The 21,550-nt window shown below is 43.5% G+C and overlaps 1 protein-coding gene across 1 annotated transcript in view; it reads right to left on the bottom strand.

The window, feature by feature from the left end:
* ZNF143 (zinc finger protein 143) overlaps positions 1–21,550 on the bottom strand; it is a 78,510-nt gene that overhangs the window by 24,278 nt on the left and 32,682 nt on the right. Inside the window, exons 8-11 of the mRNA XM_039537197.1 lie at positions 18,690–18,809; positions 14,649–14,724; positions 11,471–11,596; positions 2,151–2,330 (exon numbers count right to left, since the gene is read on the bottom strand). Of these exons, the coding sequence (XP_039393131.1) occupies positions 2,151–2,330; positions 11,471–11,596; positions 14,649–14,724; positions 18,690–18,809 (502 nt within the window). The remainder of the gene's footprint in view (positions 1–2,150; positions 2,331–11,470; positions 11,597–14,648; positions 14,725–18,689; positions 18,810–21,550) is intronic.

Here is a 21,550-nt window from a genome sequence, read left to right on the forward strand (position 1 = left end):
AGACCTGGTCAGAGACTGTTTGGATGCCCGCTGGTCTCTGTGAGGTGATGAAGCTGGCCAGTTTTTTGCTGTTTTCTTCTCCATAGTGGACTTAGGAGGGCTGTATCTCGAGTAGGACTCCTGATCTGGGTCAGAAGCAGGTCTGAAGGACTTCATTAGAATTAACTTGAGCCTCGGGGCTCTATCCTTTCATGCCCTAGTCTTCAGTTTACTTAAGTGGGCACATTTTGGGGGGGATGTGGGTCTCCCCCAAACAGAGAACACACTGAGAATGGCCATCAGAGATAGGGATGGCCTCTCTGCACATAGTGCATCTCTTAAAATATGGTGAACCAGGTATAGTACAAACCAGGGGTGGGCAAACTTTTTGGGCCGAGGGCCATATCTGGGTAGGGAAACTGTATGCAGGGCCAGAACAGGGTGTTGGGGTGTGGGAAGGAGCGTGGGGTGTGGGAGGGAGTGCGGTGTGCAGGAAGAGGCTCAGGGCAAGGGATTGGGCCAGAGGAGGGGCATGGGATGTATGAAGGGGCTCAAAGAAGGGGGTTGGGGTGCAGGAGGGGTGCGGAGTGCAGGAGGGGGCTCAGGGCAGGGGTGCAGGAGGGGTGCGGACTGCAGGAGGGGGCCCAGGGTAGGGGGTTGGGGTGCAGGAGGGGCACGAGGTGCAGGCAGGGGGCTTAGGGCAGGGAGTTGGGGGGTAGGATTCAGGAAGGGTTCTGGCTCCGGCCCGGTGCCGCTACCTAAAGCGGCGCCGGGGTGGCAGTGGCGTGCACCAGGACCAGGGCAGGCTCCCTGCATGCCTGCCGTCCCCAGCCCCGCGCTGCTCCAGGAAGCGCACGGCCCCTGGGGGAGAGGGGACAGAGGGCTCCGCGTGCACTGCCCTTGCCGCGCCTCCAGGAACCTTCCCCGAAGCTCCCATTGGCCGCTGTTCCCCATTCCCAGCCAATGGGAGCTGCTTGAAGGGCCACGGTCCCTGGAGGCAAGGGGTACACACGGAGCCCTTTGCCCCCCCACCCGGGGGCTGCAGGGAAGTGGTGGCAGCCGTGCAGGGCCCAAGGCGCCACAGGGGGCAATCCTGCGGGTCGGATCCAAAGCCCTGAGGGGCCAGATCCAGCCCGCAGGCCATAGTTTGCCCACCCTGGTATAAACTATCTAACTACCTGACAGCAAAAACTGGGAAGGAATTTTTTTTTTTTTTGGAGATGAAGGGAGAAATGAAACTTGTCTGACTAAAAAAACTAGGTAAACTGCATAAACAACTAACTATCTTAAGTGAAAAATAATTGAGTGAGATTGCTGAGCTCCGTCTCAGGCTGCGGATGGTAGAGAAGGAACTGAGGAGCCCAGGCCGCGTGCACGCTATTGAAGCACAGTTGGTGCATGAGGCAAGCACGTTGTGTGCGAGTACTGCTGTAAAAACCTCCGAGTGAAGGCGCAGGGGTGCACCAACACCTGGAGTGGAGCACCCCCAGAGGCATCTCTCAAAGAGCAACAGAAGATGTTGATTCTTTCCACAAGGGAGGGGGAAATAAGGGCAGGGAGAGAGTGGTCCAAGAGAGAAAAACTCCAGGAACAGCCAATAACAGGCTGAGGTTTGTGCTTTACATTACTTAACAATAAAGGCAAACCTAAGGGACTAAGGGTTTGAGCCAAAGTCCTTTGGAAGCCCTGGCTGGGATGATTTAGTTGGGGATTGGTCCTGCTTTGAGCAGGGGGTTGGACTAGATGACCTCCTGAGGTCCCTTCCAACCTTGATATTCTAGGATTCTATGGAAATCAATGGAAATCTTTCCACTGTCTTCAAATGGCTTTGGATTAGGCCCTAGGTACAACTGTGTTAAGAGCAGGATGAGAAAAATCACACCTCCACTTAAGCAGAAGTTTGGTCATTTGGTGTTGTCTTCTGGGGCAAACCAGTCAAACACAGGGGTCCCCCATTGATGGAATAATGGCTCCATGATAGACCCTACAGTGACCATTTGTGGCTGGTCAAAGGGGAGAAAAAGGTTAAATAAAATAACAAAAACCATGACACATCATGATAAGAAACTTTCTATCCCAGTTCTGATGTGCAGCAATAATCGGTCCACCAAGAAGAAAATCACAGCAGCTAAAAAGCAAATTGCTCTTCAAACAAAATGTCACTCACATACCTGTATGTATTCTCACATGGTTCTTGTAATTGGTTGCACTGGCAAATGCTCTCCCACATCCTGGTTCTGTACAGTAATAGGGTCTTTCACCAGTGTGTGTCCTGATGTGAACTTTTCTAATATTGGATGTTGTGAATGACCTTCCACAGCCTTCAAAGGGACATTTGAATGGTCTTTCACCTGGAACAAATATAGAAATGTATATAGGTAAAGTTATAAACCACTACAAAAATAAGTAACTGGATTTAGATTAAATTTAGGATTCTAAAGTGCCCGATTAATGATTTCTCATGTATTTCTTATAGATCATATTTTAGCCCAGTCTTACTGTGAAAGAAAACCTCACATAGAAAACATTTCAAGACAGGGTGCAAGGAAAGAATGATTACTTCCCCTCCAGTAACTGTGGTTTTTCAAGATACTATAATCAGTGTGGATCCCACTGTTGGTTTCACATGTGCCTTATGCATGCAGAGCTGGAATTTCTTTGAACAACACCTCATGTTCCCATACAAGGGCATAAAGGGCAGGAGAGCCATCAGCCTCTATCAGTTCCCTCACAATTCAAAGCCCATGTTTCAAAGACTAGCTGGTGGGCCCCGGTAAAATCAAGGTAATCAGAAGACTTCTGAAAATATTAGATATTATATTTAGAGGATCTTCAGAAGGTTTAGCCAAAGCTAAAATTAGCAGGTCAGACACTGCCAGGTTCCATCTTTTTGCTATGGGTGGTAAGAAAGAACTGAGGGACGATTGCAGCCACACTGCCCTTTATGCCCTCATATGGGGGCATGAGTAAGCACAGAGGGCACGAGTGGCCCCCGACAGACACTATTTTTCAAAGAAATTCTGGTTTCTCACACATCTGGTGCATGAATACATACAGTGGGATTCACACTGATACATACTTGAAGAATATAATTTTTCTACTATTAAGGACTGTATAAATGCATGACGACACCATGACGTGCAAATATTGTGGAAGACACAGAGAAGACCAGCATTTTATAGAAATAAATTAATCAACAGTGCTCACTTTATTTCACAAAATTAATTTAAACTTCTAATATGTGAACTTTTACATGCAGCATAAGTTGATTTTGAAGAGTTGTAGCACTCTTAGTCAATCATAATTAAAGCATTTAAAAATGGTGTTCTTTTTATAATGATTTGCTATTTAAGAACCAGAACTGTGTCCTAAATACTACAGGAAGGAAAGAAATAAATTTATACTGAAATATGTAAGAGGCTGGCAGTCTTTGCCTGAAACACTCCACTCTGTCAGCAGGTGTTGGTCTTGCTGGGAAAATAGTTAATCTGGTTCTGCTGAATTACTGAGGGAGGTGATTTGTAACCTCACCTATATTAAAAAAAAAAAGAGAGAGCATTTAGAATGTGGGCTGACCCCTAGAAGAAGCCATGTCTGGGAGAAGGTTTGAACAGAGTTTTATTTTGATTTTTACCATCTTCGGTCCTGATCTTGTAATCACATCTGCCTGGGTGGATCCAAATGACCACTAGGAGTCACATGGGCCCAGGGATTTTACCCACGTGGATGAAAATTGCAGGATTAGGGCCTTTGCTAATAAAGTAAACATCATGCGAAGGGGTTAGGGTTTGGTTGTACACATTTTTCAAAACATTCTTTTGATAAGCAGTATATGGACAACACAATATCCTGCTGTATGAAGGATTTGCAGAGAACTGCAGCTATGCCCTCAATAGTTAAATATTGATATGTTTTGTGTCCATTTTACAAGATTTATTTGGAACTGCTTTATATTATTTTTTAACCAATATGGTACTATGAAATTAACTATTTTAATTTATTTTGGTTATTATGGAGCTCAACTAGTGTGCCCAATTGAACCACGTAAATCCCTAAGAAAATGTTTTAACATTTTAGGGCTTGATCCTACTATCTAAGTATTGTGGGTGTTCCAAGAAAATGATTCTACATTTTTATGGAAATCTTCATCTTGATACAACCAAAAATGCTTTATAAATTTAGCATCAAATCCTGCCAACCATTGGGACTACTTGTGTAAAAAGGGACTTCTCGGATAAGGATTGCAGACCTGGGTCCTTAAAATAAGTATACAAACTATAAGCATGGATAGTCCATCACTAATGTGTAGCCACCTCTATGGGTAAATATGGTAGCTATATAACAGCACATAGCACTACTATACATCAGTTTAAAACAGGAAGTCAATAATATTCTACTGAACAACAGGGGCAGTTTAGATATGCAGAATTCAATTACTCTAGCATGTACCTGCACAACAGAAAATGGGGTTCAGTCTTTCATTTGGAATATATATATATTTTTATTAGACACATACTGCCAACTGCTTACTGGTATTTTTAAAAAATTGTTAGTATTTTCTTAAAATTGCTCTGCCTATAATCCTTCTCCATTTTGCAACCAGCATCAAAGTGATAGATTTAGAATACAAAAATATTTAGAATCTTTGGCCCTTACAAGTCTTCCACAGCTCATGATCATATTGGGAAAAAGTATTTTATGCAAATACATTCTGTGGCTTGAACACAAATATCAGGAACATATTGAATCAACAAATCTTCTGCTGAGACTAGCTGAATCATTGTTACTAAATACTTAGCTGAAACTGGGGAAATCATAGAGCCTTTCAGCAAAATTCTCAAACTGTGTAAATATTTATAAGGTGTTACAAGTGTGTATCATTTATTCAATAGCTTTTAAGGACTCCTACCCATTCAATGCTCTTTAATATGTAAATATGCATTTAGACTATTAAAAAACATTATCAAATGTAAGCATATTATACAATTTGTACATTTATAAGCTGAAATTGACAAAGTGTCAAAAATGTTTTAGTGATTTAGCATATAATTGGATTTTTTTTTAATTTAAAGCTTTTCATAGTCAAAACTCTTTAATAAAAATGATTACTCTGCATGGGCAGAAACAACTTTCTAAAGATAAATACCCCTGACATTTTAGTTTATTTCTTCAAAATACCAAAGCAAATTCATTACAGACACGCCTGCTTTTATTTTTTTTTAAAACAAATCTGTTTTGTGTAATAGAACTTTAAACATGGCACCTTAGAATAGGTTTCAGAGGGGTAGCCGTGTTAGTCTGTATCAGCAAAAACAATGAGGCATCCTTGTGGCACCTTAGAGACTAACAAATATATTTGGGCATAAGCTTTCGTGGGCTAAAACCCACTTCATCAGATGCATGGAGTGAAAAATACAGTAGGCAGTATATATATATTACAGCACATGAAAAGATGGGAGTTGCCTTACCAAGTGGGGAGGTCAGTGCTAATTCACTTCTTCTTGTCAACTGTTCAGAATAGGCCACACTTCCACCTTGATTGAATTGGCCACATTGATTTTTTTTTTAAATCATGTAATAAATTATTTATATTGGTAGCCTCCCCACATGCTGAGGAAGGGTGGGATGGGGGAGGGAGGGGAAGGGATCATTATTGTAAGACAGAAATAAAAAAAGAGCCCTGACACAGATGTTAACTCCCAGGAACCTTCAGAGCAGTTAGCTTTTTGGCAGAGGAAACTGTAAGTAATTCTTTAAAGCAGCCGTTCTAGAAAAGTTTGTCAGTTTCCTGCCAAAAGGATGTATGTGTGTGTTTTAAATGTGCATGTCGCAATGTAGTGTTGCTATGGTTTCTACAATTCTTCCTTGAACACTGCACATCAAATTACAGGTAGAAAAGAGCGGAGTTGGAGCCAGCCCAGCCCAGCAACAGTGTTTTCTTAAAGTCAGTTTTTTCAGTGTAAGTGTAAAGAATGCCTACAGGAATGTCAGACAACCTGTTTGTGAACCCAGCCCTTTGTGTTTCTAATTTAACTGTTAGACCCGTTTCCAGGTGGCTGGAAATGGCTATTTCAAAGGCAGAGCACAGGGTCTGCTGGGTTAGCTAGTCTACGTTAGTCTAGTTTAAAGAGGGCTACAGTAACAGAAAGCAGGTCAGAACTGTTTTCTAGAGCAAGACCTGCTCTTCTCCCCACTATCAGAAACCATTATTAATTCCTGGAGATATGCCCTTCCAGCTGACCATCTCACAACTACTAGTTTTCAACCAGACCAGGGAGGTCAGGGAAGACCCCTGTGTAAGTGGAGAAACCAGTCTGGCAGCAATCAGTGGGCCTAGGGGAGAACTGGCAATGAGGAAGAGGGAGAATCAGGTTGAGGTAGTTTGGGGAGTGAGTTGCAATAAGACTTCAGTAACTTAGCCAGAGATTATGGGTATATTACAGCAGTTGGTGGGTAAGGTTCTGTGGTCTGTGATGTGCAGAGGTCAGAATAGATTATCACAATGGTCCCTCTTGACAGTAAAGTCTACGAGTCTCGTCAGGGAGAAGGAAAAGAAAAGGCTAAATATTTATAGGGAGGGTTCCTTTCTATATAGGTTTTTATACAGCGCTCATCACCATAGTATCAGAACACCTTTCAGTAGTGCATTAAGCCACATAGCTACAAATCTGTCTCATGTTGTTTGTTCTCTCCTACCCGCAGAGGGCGAAGCACCTGCAGTGAAATGTCCTGTTTAGATAATGTGTCTTTATTTATTTTTAATAAAAATATACCTGGTGCTATGTGTTTATATTAGAAAAGTAAAAGTCAAAGAAATGTGCCTTGGACTTGGAGTGGATTGGTGAGATTTGTGATCGTCCTTAGTTTCTGGGGGAGTTCATTCCACAGTCCTGGATCACCCCGGGAGAAAATTCTGTCTCACACATAGACAAGCTTTACTCTTACTGTTGAGAGTTCCACTGGGACAAAGGAGCAGAGTTGTCCATCACGGTCTTCATCCCAGAGCTTTAGGAGATCTTTTGGGTAACCTGGACCCAGGCCATGGAATGCTTTGAAGACCTTGAACTTGATTCAAGATTCTATGTGAAGCCAATATAGAGAGTAAAGGACAGGTCTGAGATGTTCCAGGTAGCCTGTGATTTTGAGGAGATGCGCTATAGCATTCGGTACTAACTGGAGTTTTCTAAGTGCTGAAGGGTTCCTGCCTAGATATATTGCATTGCTGTACTCCAGACGAGAGCATGAACAACTGAGGCTAGGTCTTAGTCGGCTAGAATGGGATGAAGTTTCCTAGCCAAACGGAGACGGTAGAAAGCATTACTCTTGGATGCTGCTATGTCAGAATTCAGCATCAGTGAGGGATCGAAGAGTACTCCTATACTACAGACTAAACTGACCAATTGTGAATGTGCATCTTCAACCCATGGAGACTACACCATGGTTATTAGCTCTTCAAAATACTCCCCTCTGCCCACTGGCATCACCTCTGTCTTCACAGGTTCAGCTTCAGCCAACTGTTCTTCATCCAAGAACTGATCTCATCCAACCACTGGGCCATCTTGGTAGAAGTAGTGTGATTGTATGTGGTAAAGGATAGGTAGAAATGTGTATTATCTGCATATTGTTGGCACTTGAATCTATGTCATCTAACCAGTTCACCTACTAATTGCATGTAGATGTTGAAAAGTACCAGAGAGTAAATTGATCCTTGTGGAAGGAACTCCACAAGTGAGGGTCTAGTGACAGAGCTGCAGTTTCCCATCACTTCTCACTGGGAACATCCTTCCAGGGAGGACTCAAGCCATTTTATTGCCTTATCCTGGACCCATGTCACCCCTCTCAGGCGAGACAGCAGAATCTCATGGTCAACAGCATCAAATACTTCAGAGAGGTCCAGCAGGATGAGAATGGATGCCCATCCATTGAAAGGAGGAGATCATCCATCAGTGCCAATAAAGCAGTTTTGGTTCTGTGTCCTGCCGTGAATACAGACTGTGCTGGGTCAGAATGTTAGAGACAGTTAAATGAGCATGGTCAGCCTTTTGCTAGCTCTTCTCTGAACTTGCTTAAGAATGGGAGGTTTGATGCAGGATGGTAACTGACTAAGACTTAAGTATCCAGGGTGGGTTTCTTCAGGTGTTAGTCAAACTATTGGGTGTTTGAAGGAGCAAGATTCCTTCTCTAAATGAGGCATTAGCTATTTCAGTCACGAGTGGCACCCATTGTTCACAACTCTCTTTCACAAGCAAAAAGGGCATGTGTGAGAGTCACAAGTCTTGCGTCGAGTCTCCTTTAGGGTATACAAAACGTCTTCAGTGAATGTACTGAACTCTGGAAATGCAGGTGGGATGTTTGTTGGTGAGTGGAGGCGGAGCAGATCCATGCTGTTTGAGGCGGCTTCTCAAAACAGACATAATCTTTTCAGCAAAGTGGCAATCTTTGCAGTGTTTGGTGCTTGGCTCTGTTGCAGGTTGGCATTCAGGACTGATGAAGAGGTTTACCACAATGGATAGCTCTTTGGGGTGAGATTTAGCAGCTTCAACAGAGGTCTTGGCCTGTAACAGCCACAGCATAGGCTTTGAGGATTTTTTTTTTCATGCTATCTGAATCAGCCTTTGTTTTCCACTATCAGCACTCAGGTTTCCACCCCTTCTCCCTTCATCCAGAACAGAGTGTCAGAAAACCAAGATCTGTATGGGTGATGGGGAGAAGGGAATCAACTGGGGGCCAGCACAGCAGTGGCTGAGACCACTGTGGAATGGCAATGACTCACCAGGTCCTCAACTCCTCATTCTGCAGATGGGGCACTGTTGTCCTTTAGAAGGCTATGGAATTTGTTGGAGTCCATGAGTCTTCATGGTTGAATCAGGGTCACTAGTCTTTCTTGTTGGGTGGCCAATGGAAAGTCTGAGACCGCTGCCCTAATGATACAACGATCAATCCAAAATAGTGGCTAGGTTGTGATGTTCTCTAACCTGACAGAGCCTGAAGGTCAGGTCCAGGATGTGACTGGATTTGTCGATGGAACCCGAAATGACCTGTGAACATATTCGGGAGGGAAGTGAGGAGATGAGTTTCTGGGCTTTTCTATCAGTGGCCTTGTTGAAATCTCCCAGGATGACAAGTCTGGAGTATCTCTCTATCATCTCCAGCAAAGTATCAGTGAACTTTCTTGTGAACCCTTTAGTCTTCGATGGTCTGTAAGTGAGCATAAAATCTATGTTAGCTTTGGTTCTGGTTTCTACTGTGAGATGAATGATTTCAAATGAAGTGGTCTTACCTGAGGCACATCTCTTGCATTTCAGGTTTGCAGAAAAGATGAATGCAGTACTACCTGCCTTCTTGTGCTATCTAGGTCTGAGATACATGGAGAAACCTGGGGAATAAAGTGCACCGACCCAGGGCTTGTGGGTCTTCCTTCCCAGTTTTGGTCATGCAGACAATGTCAGGTGCCTCATCACTGATGAGGGCATGTGTTTTTTGTTGTTAGCAGCAGATCTTGCACTGATCAATATCAGCTTTAGTTCACAATGCCAATCAGGGTTGAGGGACTCTGGCATTGTCTACAGAAGAGAACTACACTGTGCAACTTGCACTGGTTCAGTGCATCCACATTAGTCATTCTGTTTTGTGTGCATCACTCTGTTTATCCACAAACAGAACTCACTGCAACTACTGCTGAGCCTGTGGACTGTTGCATCTATTCATAATTCCTGGCGCAGCATCCAATGTCTGTGGCAGAGGATCCCAAACTATGGTCCATGGACCATCGATAGACTGTGAAAGACTTGCTGGTGGTCTGTGAAGAGCTGGCTGGTTACATGGGGCTGGCTCAACTCCTTAGTTGCAGATGCTAAATTGCATTAAAATACATAACATTCTTTACTAATATGACTTTTCTATGTATGCAAATGCTGTAATTGTCAAATATATGTGATTGCAAAAATGAGAGGGGGGCAGTCCACTGGACAATTTTTCTATTAAGATGGGGTCCATCCTATTAAAAATTTAGAGAGCTCTAACCTATGGTATCTAAATGTGTATTTGTCTGCACTGTGTAATGACTACATTAATATGGTTCAGTTCTCAACAAAGATCTGCATATGAGCTGGGAGGAGGTGGTGATGAACATTGGTATGCCCTCATACAAATACCACTGTGAAGAATCAGAAGTGTCCCCTGGCCCACTGGCAGATTGACTTTGGATCTGGCAGCCCAGGAAGACGGAATGATTTTATTCTTTCAGTAGTTTTTATAATTGTTGTTTGCCTGTGGTTTTGATTCTCTTTTCTGGATCTGAAATACAACTAAGGGTTTCCTTCCTGCTCCCTTTTTTTTAACCTCTAAAATCCAGAGATGTGAGAGGTCAAGGCCAGGGTCTGGAGGAAGGACGTCCTCCATGTGGTCCAACAAGCTCCCCACTATTCCACCCCATCTAATAAACTGGGGGCTAACTCTTCTATCTCTCTTCAAGGGTATTTGGTTGGGGGAGGAAGAACAAGGAGGTGCTGGAGCACTATCCTGAGGTATTTAGTGGCATTAGAGATTGAGTAGGGGTTAGGTTGTAATCCTGGCTGTGTATTTTTAAATTTATGTCCCTTTTTCAGATCTCAGGAGTGAAGGTGACATTCCATAGATGTACGACTATCAATACAACAACTATTATAGTAAGTGGATGCTGTGTGCATATAGTGCTTCCATGCATATAGCTGCTGCTAATAAGGGATTTTTGTTCTTTTTATTTTTCAAGTGATCCACATCTGCATGGGACACACCAAAAGATTTTATTTTTTACACAACTGAAAAGTTTTTATTAAAAAGCATTTTTGCTGTTTTTTTGCATTATCTTTCTGTGTCCTTCCCTGCTGCTCTGATGGTGTTGGAAAAACAGGAAGAGCCAAGACAAGCTGAGTACCACAGTTCTTGGTCCTGCACACAGCTGGTAGGCAAGATATTTGACAGCTAGCTCCAAAATGACAAAACTGTCACTGGAGGATGAGTAGCAGCACTGAGAGTTGGCACTGGGAGGAGTAATTGCTCTGCTGCAGCTGCAATTCTAGTACTTTTTATCCACAGTGGCACTGTAAAGGTGCAGACTGACTCAGTCAGTGTAAGATGCAATGGTGATGCACCTGGTTCAAAGATAGTGCAACTGCAATAGCAGTGCGAAGGCCTAAGTACTGTTCCAAAAACAATTGTATGTTGAGATGAGGAGCATTATTATTGTGCTAAAAACTTGCAACGGTGTTTGCAATGCTAAAACACTGTTTTGTCAAGTAGGTTTCAAAGGGGACTTTTTGAGAGCAGTTGTGCGCTAAGGCACAGTATACTTATTCTGATTTCACAAGTACACGTCACTCAATAAGCGAAGGGTTAAATTATTTCTATAGTGGGTCTATCTAAATAGATTTTAATTTAAAACAAAGAACCAGGAAAGCAGAGAGAGAGCGCGCAAGAGAGAGCACGCAACCGTTGTAAAGACTCCTTGTACCTGTGTGGGTTCTGATATGTTTCTGCAGGTCCCCAGAAGTCTTGAATGACTTGGTGCAGTTCTCCTCTGTACACCGATAGGGCTTCTCTCCAGTATGGGTTCGGACGTGGCTTTTTAATCCATAACCTTGAAGACAATTTTAAAAGTCGAAAAGGGGGGAGGGCGGCAAACAAAATCTTAGATGTTACAATACTGCAGTAGAAATATATCTAATACTCAGAATGCATCTGGTCACAAAAACTGTGCTAACCAGTCCAGTTATGAAATCCTCTGATAAATCAGTAACAAAAATCAGTTCTTCTATTCATCTCACTCTCCAAACACATCATTGGTCACATAACCAGAGCAACAGAGCACTACTTGCATTTTAGAAATCCTCTTTCACTTTATTTAAGAAAAAAAAAAGTGTACTTTTTTCAAAATTTTCTCCTTTTCCTTACAATGGGACAAATTCTGGTGATTATACCAAAGTGGTCAAACCTTTGCTCAAACCTATTTAAAAAAAAAAAAAAAAAAAAAAGTCCAGAACAATCTGCTTTCTCTCTCTTAGCAGCTACTCCCATCATAATAGTTTCAGACAGAGCCCAATCCTGCTCCCACTGAATTCAGACACACACATTTATTTATTGGCTTCTTATTTTACAAACAACTATTCTGAGTTATAAAATTGCACCCATCAGTCAAGCCTCCAGGTGCTATTTCATTTTTAGAAACACATTATGCAATAACCACAGACAACCTCTCCTTCTAAGGCAAATATCAAGAGCAATAATCCTGTGATAAATAATAATACTGAGAAATTTAAGGGCCTGATCCAGAGGCCACTGAACTCAATGGGAAGACTCCCATTCACTTCAATGGGCTTTGGATTAGGCCCTAAATAGACTGCCTTGCGCTGTGCCTTGAAGGGACAACAAAATGGGGGTTTGGTGAAGTGACAAGGTAGGGGCTAGTTTCTGAGCAGAGGACACTCCATTGAGAGCATCCTCTCTCTAGTCCCCTAGAAAAATGTGGAACCAAAGAACCCAGAAAGAGTTGCTGAAGACAGACTAACATGCATCTTCCCTGGCCCCATAGTGATATACACATTTCTACTAAGCAGAGGCCATGGATTCTCAGAATATGCTTCCTGATTTAACTTTACAGTGTGCTGCTGCTATATCTCCATAACAACTGAAGTTATTAAAACACACTATTTGAAAACATGAAGTGAGTCTACCAAGTTAGCCAGTCCCCTAACTTGTGTTCTTTCTTACTTCTACAACACAAACACAGCCTCAGAATCCAACTCAGAAAAGCTACTACTATTTAATCAAGGTCATTTAATCCTTGAAGATGCATTTAGACATCTGCAGGGTTTGCCAGGCTCAACTGTTACAATAACTGACCAAAAATACGCTTAGACATTAATAGAAAAAAAGGTAATATATTTGTCCTTCTGTCTGATGCAATGGTGTACAGCAGGGGTGGCCAAACTGCTGCTCGCAAGCCACATGCGGCTCTTGCATAGTTAAAGTGTGGCTTGCAGAGTCCCCCATATTCTCCACCTACCAGACTGGCAGAGAGAGTTCAGGGCTTCTGCCCTGCAGTGGGGTGAGGGGCTTCTGCCAGATGATAGGTGGCTGCTGAAAGTGGGGGGACAAAATGTAAAGGTTCAGCCTCACCAACTGTTTGAGTCACAACCCCCCGGTACATCCCCCACCTCTTACCCTCAGTGGCCCCTCCCTGCAGCTCCCAAGTGTTAGCTTCGCATGGAGAGGCAGCTGCAAACAGCTGGGAGCTGCAGGGACAGGCAGCAGCAAAAGCAGTGGCACTCTCTGCAGTTCCTATCTGTTTGCTGCTGCCTCTCCCCATGGTCACAGCTCCCAATTTTGCCAGCTCCAGCAGCTGCCATGCAGGGAGGAGGCCCGGCAACACTATGAGACTGAGTGAGGTCAGCAAACCCTAGCAAAAATTGGGCAGGGAAATGGGGGGGGAGGAGGGAACGTGACCCCATGTGCCCTCCCCACACATCACCTCTGGCTTCTGCCCAGCGGGGAGGGGGATTTCAGGGCTTCAGCCCCACGGGGCACACCTGCCAGGGCTTCAGCAGGAGCAGGACTTCAGCCCCAAGCAATGGGAGGCATCTCCCATGGAGCTGAAGGCCTGAAACCCCCTTCCCCGCAAGGCTAAAGCCCTGAGCCAACAGGTGCTTCTCACGGGGCTGAAGCCCCGAGTTCTGGCAGGTGCGCCCCAGCTCTCAAACTTCTAAAGACTGTCATTTGCAGCTCAGAGGGTCAGTAAATTTGGCCACCCTTGTACTATAATCTTAAAATTGTTTTACAAACACGGTGCAACTAAATTTATGTGAAGTCACTGAAGTGCGCTTGTTTCTGTGTTGGCCTTTCAGCCCAGTATTGCTTATATTAGTATGCCTACAAAGAAACCGGGCTTTCTATATTACAATGGAAGGAGTTCTTCGTGCAATCTTCTTAATCTTTCAAGTTTCAGGCTTTTTTTAACCCCATCTCTTTGTTTCTATGTATTACAATCATGTTTAAGAACCAAGAAAAGATTGTTTTGAAACAGCCACTGCTTGTTTTACTATCCTCCATATTTTACTTACTCATCTTATCACTTCATTTTACAGGATTAAATGAAATGTCATGCATAAATGGACTAGTCTGTATGAGCTGTAAAGTTCACTTATTTTATGAGAAATGTCACTGCTTGATATGACTGTGAAAAAGAACCAGATCAATCACACCACGTGAAATAGAGTATCTCCTATCAAAATTCTTTTCAGCTGGGGATCAGAGGCTCAGATATCCTTGTCTGCAGCCAGCAAGTTGAGCCTTTTTATTTTCATCTCATTTAACTCATGAAACTTATTCCACATTAATAGATTTTTCTGTCTATAGTGTAGAAACTGATAACAGGATGCTAGATTACACATTTTTTTCTTTTTTCTCTTTGTTTCATTACATTTTTGCTTCAATAACATTCAAAATACTCTTTTCCATAAGCCTCATTCTATTTTACTAAGCTACATTAACTGAAAACATGCCCACTTCTCATAAATGGACTGAAATCTAGCCTTTTCGCATAGCAGTTTAAAAATTGCATTAACATAAACACGTCTTATAAGGAGACAGACAGGCACTAAAAAACAGGGGAAAACACTCCCACAAAACATTACCTGTTGCAAATGCTTTGCCACAACCAGGATGTTCACACTGATATGGTCGATCTCCTGTGTGTGACCTTTCATGCACCTGTTAAAAGACATCCACCACATTGATATAATACAGTATTTTGCTTTCTTGAATATAAAAACTATTCCATTGTCAAAAATTACATGTTTAGTCTCTCTTCTTAGAGTCACTGCTTAATAAGTGTTCTTTTATTAAACAGTAATAAAGATTTTTTTAAAATAGGATAATGATGTGTTCTGGAAAAGTAGTAATGTCTCTGTTTTCATGATCTGACTTGATGCCCTGATCAGTTTTACTGAAACAGGTGATTTGTCCTATTTTTTTAAATGTGCAGAATAGCCAACTGAAAGGGTCACTGAACAGCTGAACTGGCAATGTTGACAATAGTCTGGCTGTGTGCACGTCTGTCTCAAGGGCTACACTCCACCCCAATAGGGTTGCTAGGCGTCTGCTTTTCGACTGGAATGCCTGGTTGAAAAGGGACCCTGGTGGCTCCGGTCAGCACCGCTGACCAGGCCATTAGAAGTCCGTTCAGCGGCACAGTGGGACTACGGCAGGCTCCCTGCATGCCTGGACTCTGCGTGTCTCCCGAAAGCAGCTGGCATGTCTGGCTCCTAGGCGCAGGGTGAGCCACAGGGGCTCTGTGCGCTGCCCTTGCCCCCGAATGCCAGCTCTGCAGCTCCCATTGGCCATGCCACCTGGCTAGAGCCTCACACCTGCCTGCACCCCAACCTTCTGCCCCAGGTCAGAACCTCCTCCCCTGCCAGAGCCCCCACCCCACACCCCCTCCTGCACCCCAACCCCCTACCCCAGCCCTGAGCCCCCTCCTGTACCCCAAACCCCTCATCCCCAGCCCCACCCCAGAGCCCACAGCCCCAGGCAGAGCCCACACCCTCTCCTGTACCCCAATACCCTACCCCAGCCCTGAGCCCCCTCCTGCACCCTGAAACCCTCATATCTGGCCCCACCCCAGATCCCGCACCCCAGCTGGAGCCCTCACCCCCTCCCGTACCCCAATCTTAGGCCCCAGCCCAGTGAAAGTGAGTGAGGATGCAGGAGAGCGAGTGACGGAGGAAGGGAGGATGAAGTGAGCAGGGGGCAGGGCTTAGGCAAAGAGGTAGGGGCAGAGCTTCAGAGCAGGGGGTGGGGCAAGGGTGTTTGGTATTGTGCGATTAGAAAGTTGGCAACCCTACACTCCAATCTTCCCTCAATTCCTATGAGGCCTCCCAGTGATCCTCCCCCTGCTGCACGAGACATCTAGCCAGGACACCATCACAGGATTAGATTCACATGGAGTGAGAGACTGAATCTAGACTGCACTATCATTGGCAAGGTTGCACCCTCCCCCATCTGCAAGTGACTAACCTAGTTGTCATCTGTACTTCTCTACATGTTCCGTGTACCAGAGCTAAGTACGGGATTGAGAAAGGGAACCAGGGAGTGAGTAGAGAAACAAGAGCTGTTCCAACTTTTCAACTTTGAATATTTGATCACTCTAAAGAATTAAACATCACAATACAGCAATATGGGAATTCAAGTGATAGAGCAGTGCTTCCCATCATATATAAACATGGAAATTAAATTCTAATTGTAGCATCTCTAGGCTACTGCTGATGGTTGCTATCTTGATGAAAAACGTGACATACTTTTTGATACTTGCAATATAGGAACCTTACACATCTGCATTCATCCTGCTTTGACAATAAGGGTATGGCTACACTTACGGTTTGCAGCGCTGGTAGTTTGCAGCGCTGGTCATCCAGCTGTGTAGGAGCAGCGCTGGTGTGTGGCCACACTCACAGCTACCAGCGCTGGTGTGTGGCCACATTTGGAGCATTTGCAGCGCTGTTGGAAGTGCTGCATTATGGGCAGCTATCCCAGCATTCAAGTGCACCAACCTGCTTTTCAAAAGAGGGGGGTGGAGGGTGGTGTACTGTGACAGGGAGCGGGGGGAAAGAGAGAGGGGATTTTTGGAGCCAACACTGTGTGTTAGCTTCCTGGATTGGAAAAATCACAAAATGTTCATGAGCCCTTAGTCTTAATTCTAATTGCAAACAGCCTGCCTCCAACACAGACTGCCCCCTGTTTCACTCACTCCCTGTGGTGTACTGTGACAGGGAGCGGGGAAGAGAGAGATTGGAAAAATCACAAAATGTTTGCAAACCCTAACAGCCTGCATCCAACACTGTTTCCCCTGCCTCTCATTTGATCGTTCACAGCCAGGTACAGATAGTTCCTGTTTGCTGTGATCAGTGTTTGTTTTTATAGATAAGCAGTTCAAACGGAGCTCGATCGGCTTCGTTCTGCCTCTCATTTGATTGTTTACAGCCAGGTACAGAACGGAGCTCCGATCGGAGCTCGTTCACAACAAAACAAAGAGAGGCTGCATAACAAAACAAAGAGAGTAATTTATAAAAGCATTCTGGGATACACCTTATTCCCTGGAGGCCAATCACAGCGCTGGTGTGTGGCCACACTTGATGACCAGCGCTGCAGCACCAGCGCTGGAATCCTTATTCCCCATGCCAAGTGAGGTATACGGCCAGCGCTGCAGCCAGGGAGTTGCAGCGCTGGAAGTGCCCTGCAGGTGTGGCCACTTACTAATAGCAGCGCTGGTGGAGGCTTTCCAGCGCTGCAAATCGCCAGTGTAGCCATACCCTCAGAAGATTGACAACCTTTACAGTCAACCTTTTTTCCTGCTGGTCTTCCCAGTTCTCAGCTGTGATGCATTTGTTTAATTCATGTTTTCTGGCAGCATTTCCCAAAGTGTAGGATGTATTTTGCTGGCCCACTGATAACAGTCCATTACCTACGGCACCTTAGAGACTAACAAATTTATTTGGGCGTGTAGACGGGTCAGACTCAACCCTGCGGCGCCTCCTGCTGGTGACTCCGGGAATTAGCTCTTTTCCAGCGCTGGAGCGCCCTCTGCAGGCTGGTGATCCACCTGTCCTCAGGCCCCCGTGTCCCTCCCTGGACCCGGTGCCCTTTTACATGGGGTGCTGCCCCTGGCAGTAACCCCTTTCTCTCTGGGTCTCCCCTCCTTGGGGAACCCCCACCCTCTATCCCCACCTTGCCTCAGTATTGGCTACTGCCAGTCATTGTCTAGCCCCACACTCTGGGGCAGACTGCAGTATCAGCCTATTCATCACAGGCAAAGGGGTTTGGACCTGCTGCCTTGGCCTACCCCTGGGCTGCCCTCTGCAACCCCCAGTACCAGTTGTTAGCCCTCTGCTAGGCCGCAGCCTGGGGCTTTCTAGGCTGGAGCTCCCCAGCTCCTCAGCCTTTCCCCAGCCTTGCTTCACTCAGGCATCCGGTCTCTAGCTCCCCGCAGCCAGGCCCATCTCCCTCTGAAGGCAGAGAGAGACTGTCTGCTTCTGGCTTCCCTGGCCTTTTATAGGGGCCAGCTGTCGCTCAGTTTGGGGCATGGCCTCACCTGCAGTCACTTCCTCAATCAGCCCAGCCTAGAGCAGCAACTCTCAAGCCCTGCCAGGCTGCTTTTAAACCCCTCAGGGCAGGAGCAGAGGTTCACCCTGCTACAGGGCATAAGCTTTCGTGCGCTTGGTATCCTACTGTTAATTGAATTGTCTTATTAGACTGACCTCAGACTTGGTAAGGCAACTCCCATCTTTTCATGTATTTATACCTGTTCCTGTATTTTCCACTCCATGCATCTGATGAAGTGGGTTCTAGCCCACAAAAGCTTATGCCCAAATAGATGTGTTAGTCTCTAAGGTGCGACAAGGACTCCTCATTGTTTTTCTGATACAGATTAACACAGCTATCACTCTGAAGTCCATTACCTGTTCAACTTTCTAAAAAGGGTCTCATCTCAGAACACTAAGCATGACAGTTGGAGGAACTGGGGCATCTAGAACATCCTACTGATGGAGATTTCAGTGTACTCAACGTAGGATAAAAGAATGCTCTTGTCTCTGACTTCTTGTACGTTTCCATTATTTTTGTCCATGTAATTGTATAACCAAAGAATGCCTGCAATCCACTGACCCTTATTCTGCAATTACCTTAAGATGGTGAGCTGTTGTGTACAATTTTCCACAGCCATCATATTCACAGCGAAAAGCCTTCTCTCCACTTGGCTGAGATTTAGCTGTCACTCTTGTTCCATGTCCTTGTAAGACAATCTAGGATAAAACAAATATGACAACAACATGGAAGTCATTTAAGACGTTTATAACCAATTAGACAAAAATCAGATTTTCAAAATAAGAAATAACAAGAGTTAATTCTAGTTGATGTCTTTTGACTCAGTCCACCCTGCCATTTATTGTGTTTGGTGATTCTTCTCCTGAAGCTTGCCTTCCTTCCAATCTACTCTCCCTAATGTCCCGTAAGATTCATTTCCTTCTCCCATTCTTGTCTTCATGCCTTTTTCAATGCAGCTCCTGCAATTGGAATTTCCTCTCAGACTGGTCTACCAAGCAACTTTATTTCTCTTTATTCAAATCATTCCTTAAAACACACTTCTTCTGTGAAGCTTTTAAATAATAACCCCTCAAATAATTAAAAATAAACAATTTTTTAAAAAGCATTTCTGGCTTGAAGTTTAGACCTTGAGCCTCTATACCTGCATATTTGGAGTGTGCAATCTATGTTTTGGTTAGATTATCAATTCCTAAGGGCAGGAACTGTCTTTTTCTAGGTTTATATGGGCTGAGAATACAACCAGGGCTCAATAAATAAACAATTATTCAAAAGTTAAGAGTAACATTGCACTTCAGTCTGCAAAATTTTGGCCAACAGAATTTTGTGGTGAAAGGAGGAAACATAACACAGAAGCCTGTGAAATTAATTTCTTTTCAGCTAATAAATGATAATGGCATAAGTGAATAATAATAAAAAAAAAACAGTGAAAAGAAAGTTAACATGAAAAGCGAGTCCAGAAAGAATGTGAATAATCTAGTGGAAGTGAATGGGTTAGGCTATAACACTTGTCCAAACTCATGGGAAGGCTGCTAAAGGAAGTGCTTCTCTGAACACATTCAGATGCTGTGCTTCGTACTTTCTACTTGAAAGTGCCTGCTATCTCTAAATTACAATACAATGTATATGCAATTGCAGACACTCATAACTTTTATTTTAAATATTAATCAGTAACAGAAGCAATTCCCAATTTACATTTTTAAATAATGTATTAAAATATCAGTTAAAAAAAAAAAAGGTTTACGTGACCAAATATTAACTGCTAGGGTTCAGATTTTAAATTATTAGTATTTCAGTGAAAACACTGGATCTAAATATTCCCCGGCAGTATTTGCAACCCAAAAGAACAACGCACTGCACTGGTGAATAAGAACTAGAACATAAAATAGATTTGAAATCCATTATAAACAAAAGCAAAACTAACTAATCTGTTTTCCTTGTCCAATCTGAAAATGCAAAAAGTAAGCAAATCAGGTTAATTGGAAAAAGTAAATTATATTGTTAAAATTATTTCATTTTAATCATGTATGGTATTAATATTAACAAATGCGAGGGAATATTTTTGTTAAATATTATTTTTATCCTGACAGTGTCCCTTTAAAGTCTAAAATCAGTGTGTCCTTGGGAAAAGTATCACTGAAATACACAGCTGGGTTTAAGTTTCTGTTTTTAAAACGCTGCTGATAATGAGCTATTTTATCTTCACCCACATGAAATAAGATTCTGTATATGCAACACAGTTATAAGTAACAGAACACACCTGACATCAAAATTAATCCAATCTTTTGAGCCAATAACTCTCTAATTTTACATACTAAACTTGCTACCATCAGAAAAATAGCTATATGATAACCAATCTAATGGCTCAAAAAGGTGCCTCATTGGACAACTAATGCCCATGATTCTCTCTCATGTGTCATGTTTTTATTGTTTAGCTGAGGATTTCAATGTATCATTTCTCTAATAAACATGCAGACACCAACCTGAATTTAGATGAAATCACGGTCAAGTGACTAGAAATTTTCTGGGTGCCTTAACTAGAGACACCTCAAAGAGGCCTGATTTTTAGAATGGGTACTCAGCACTTTCTAAAAATCAGGTCTCATTCTGGGTTGGAGTATGCTGTGCTCTGGCTCTCTTCAGCTACTACATGTTTCTTTGGGAACCAAAGCCAACCTGTGCAAAGTTACAGTAGACCCCAAGTTGCTCTGTGTTGAGGCTGGGGCAGAGAATCAATTTTCTTAACATAGTTGCCATTGGGGGCCACAGGGGAGACACCATACCCATAGACTATCTGAAAATATTGGTGCCAAGAAACTACTAGGCTTAGCACTCACAAAAGTTTACTATTACTAAGTATAACTAAAATTAATAAGGGGATTTTAGAAAGTGAAAAATAAATTGTTTTCAGCATTTTGCCTCTCAAGCAAGTTTGCTATTGGAAACCGGTTACTCTGCAAACACTGCTATGGCCTCCTCTCTGAAGAAATTCTGGTGATGAAATGGGAAAGTATCATTCAGCTGACTGTACACTGCTACTAATGATCAAATAGAACTGTAGCATACTAATTTGTCCTTGATTGCTGAAACAGAGGCCCCATACCAGCACCCATGAAGTCCTGAACAGTAGAGTTTAGAGTGATGGATAACATGACTTAATCTAGGCTGTCTCCACTAAGTTACAGAGTCAAACTTCTTTCTGTGAAGGAATTTTCATACCTTGGGGATAAAATTATTCAAGTTTTGGTCCCAGTTCTCCAACATCATTTTGGCATAGGAGATGTCAGCTTCCAGTGCCTTTGGTATGCAGACAACGTCCAGTTCTAAATCTTTATCTTGTCTGACTTGGCTTTCAAAGGAGTTTATAACCAGAATATTTGGAGGTCATCATCAAATATTAATTTTCCTGTGTTTCATGGGTGGAGTCACAAATTTCACTTTG

This window comes from Mauremys reevesii, linkage group 4, assembly GCF_016161935.1.
Source record: "Mauremys reevesii isolate NIE-2019 linkage group 4, ASM1616193v1, whole genome shotgun sequence".
Lineage (NCBI taxonomy): Eukaryota > Metazoa > Chordata > Testudines > Geoemydidae > Mauremys > Mauremys reevesii.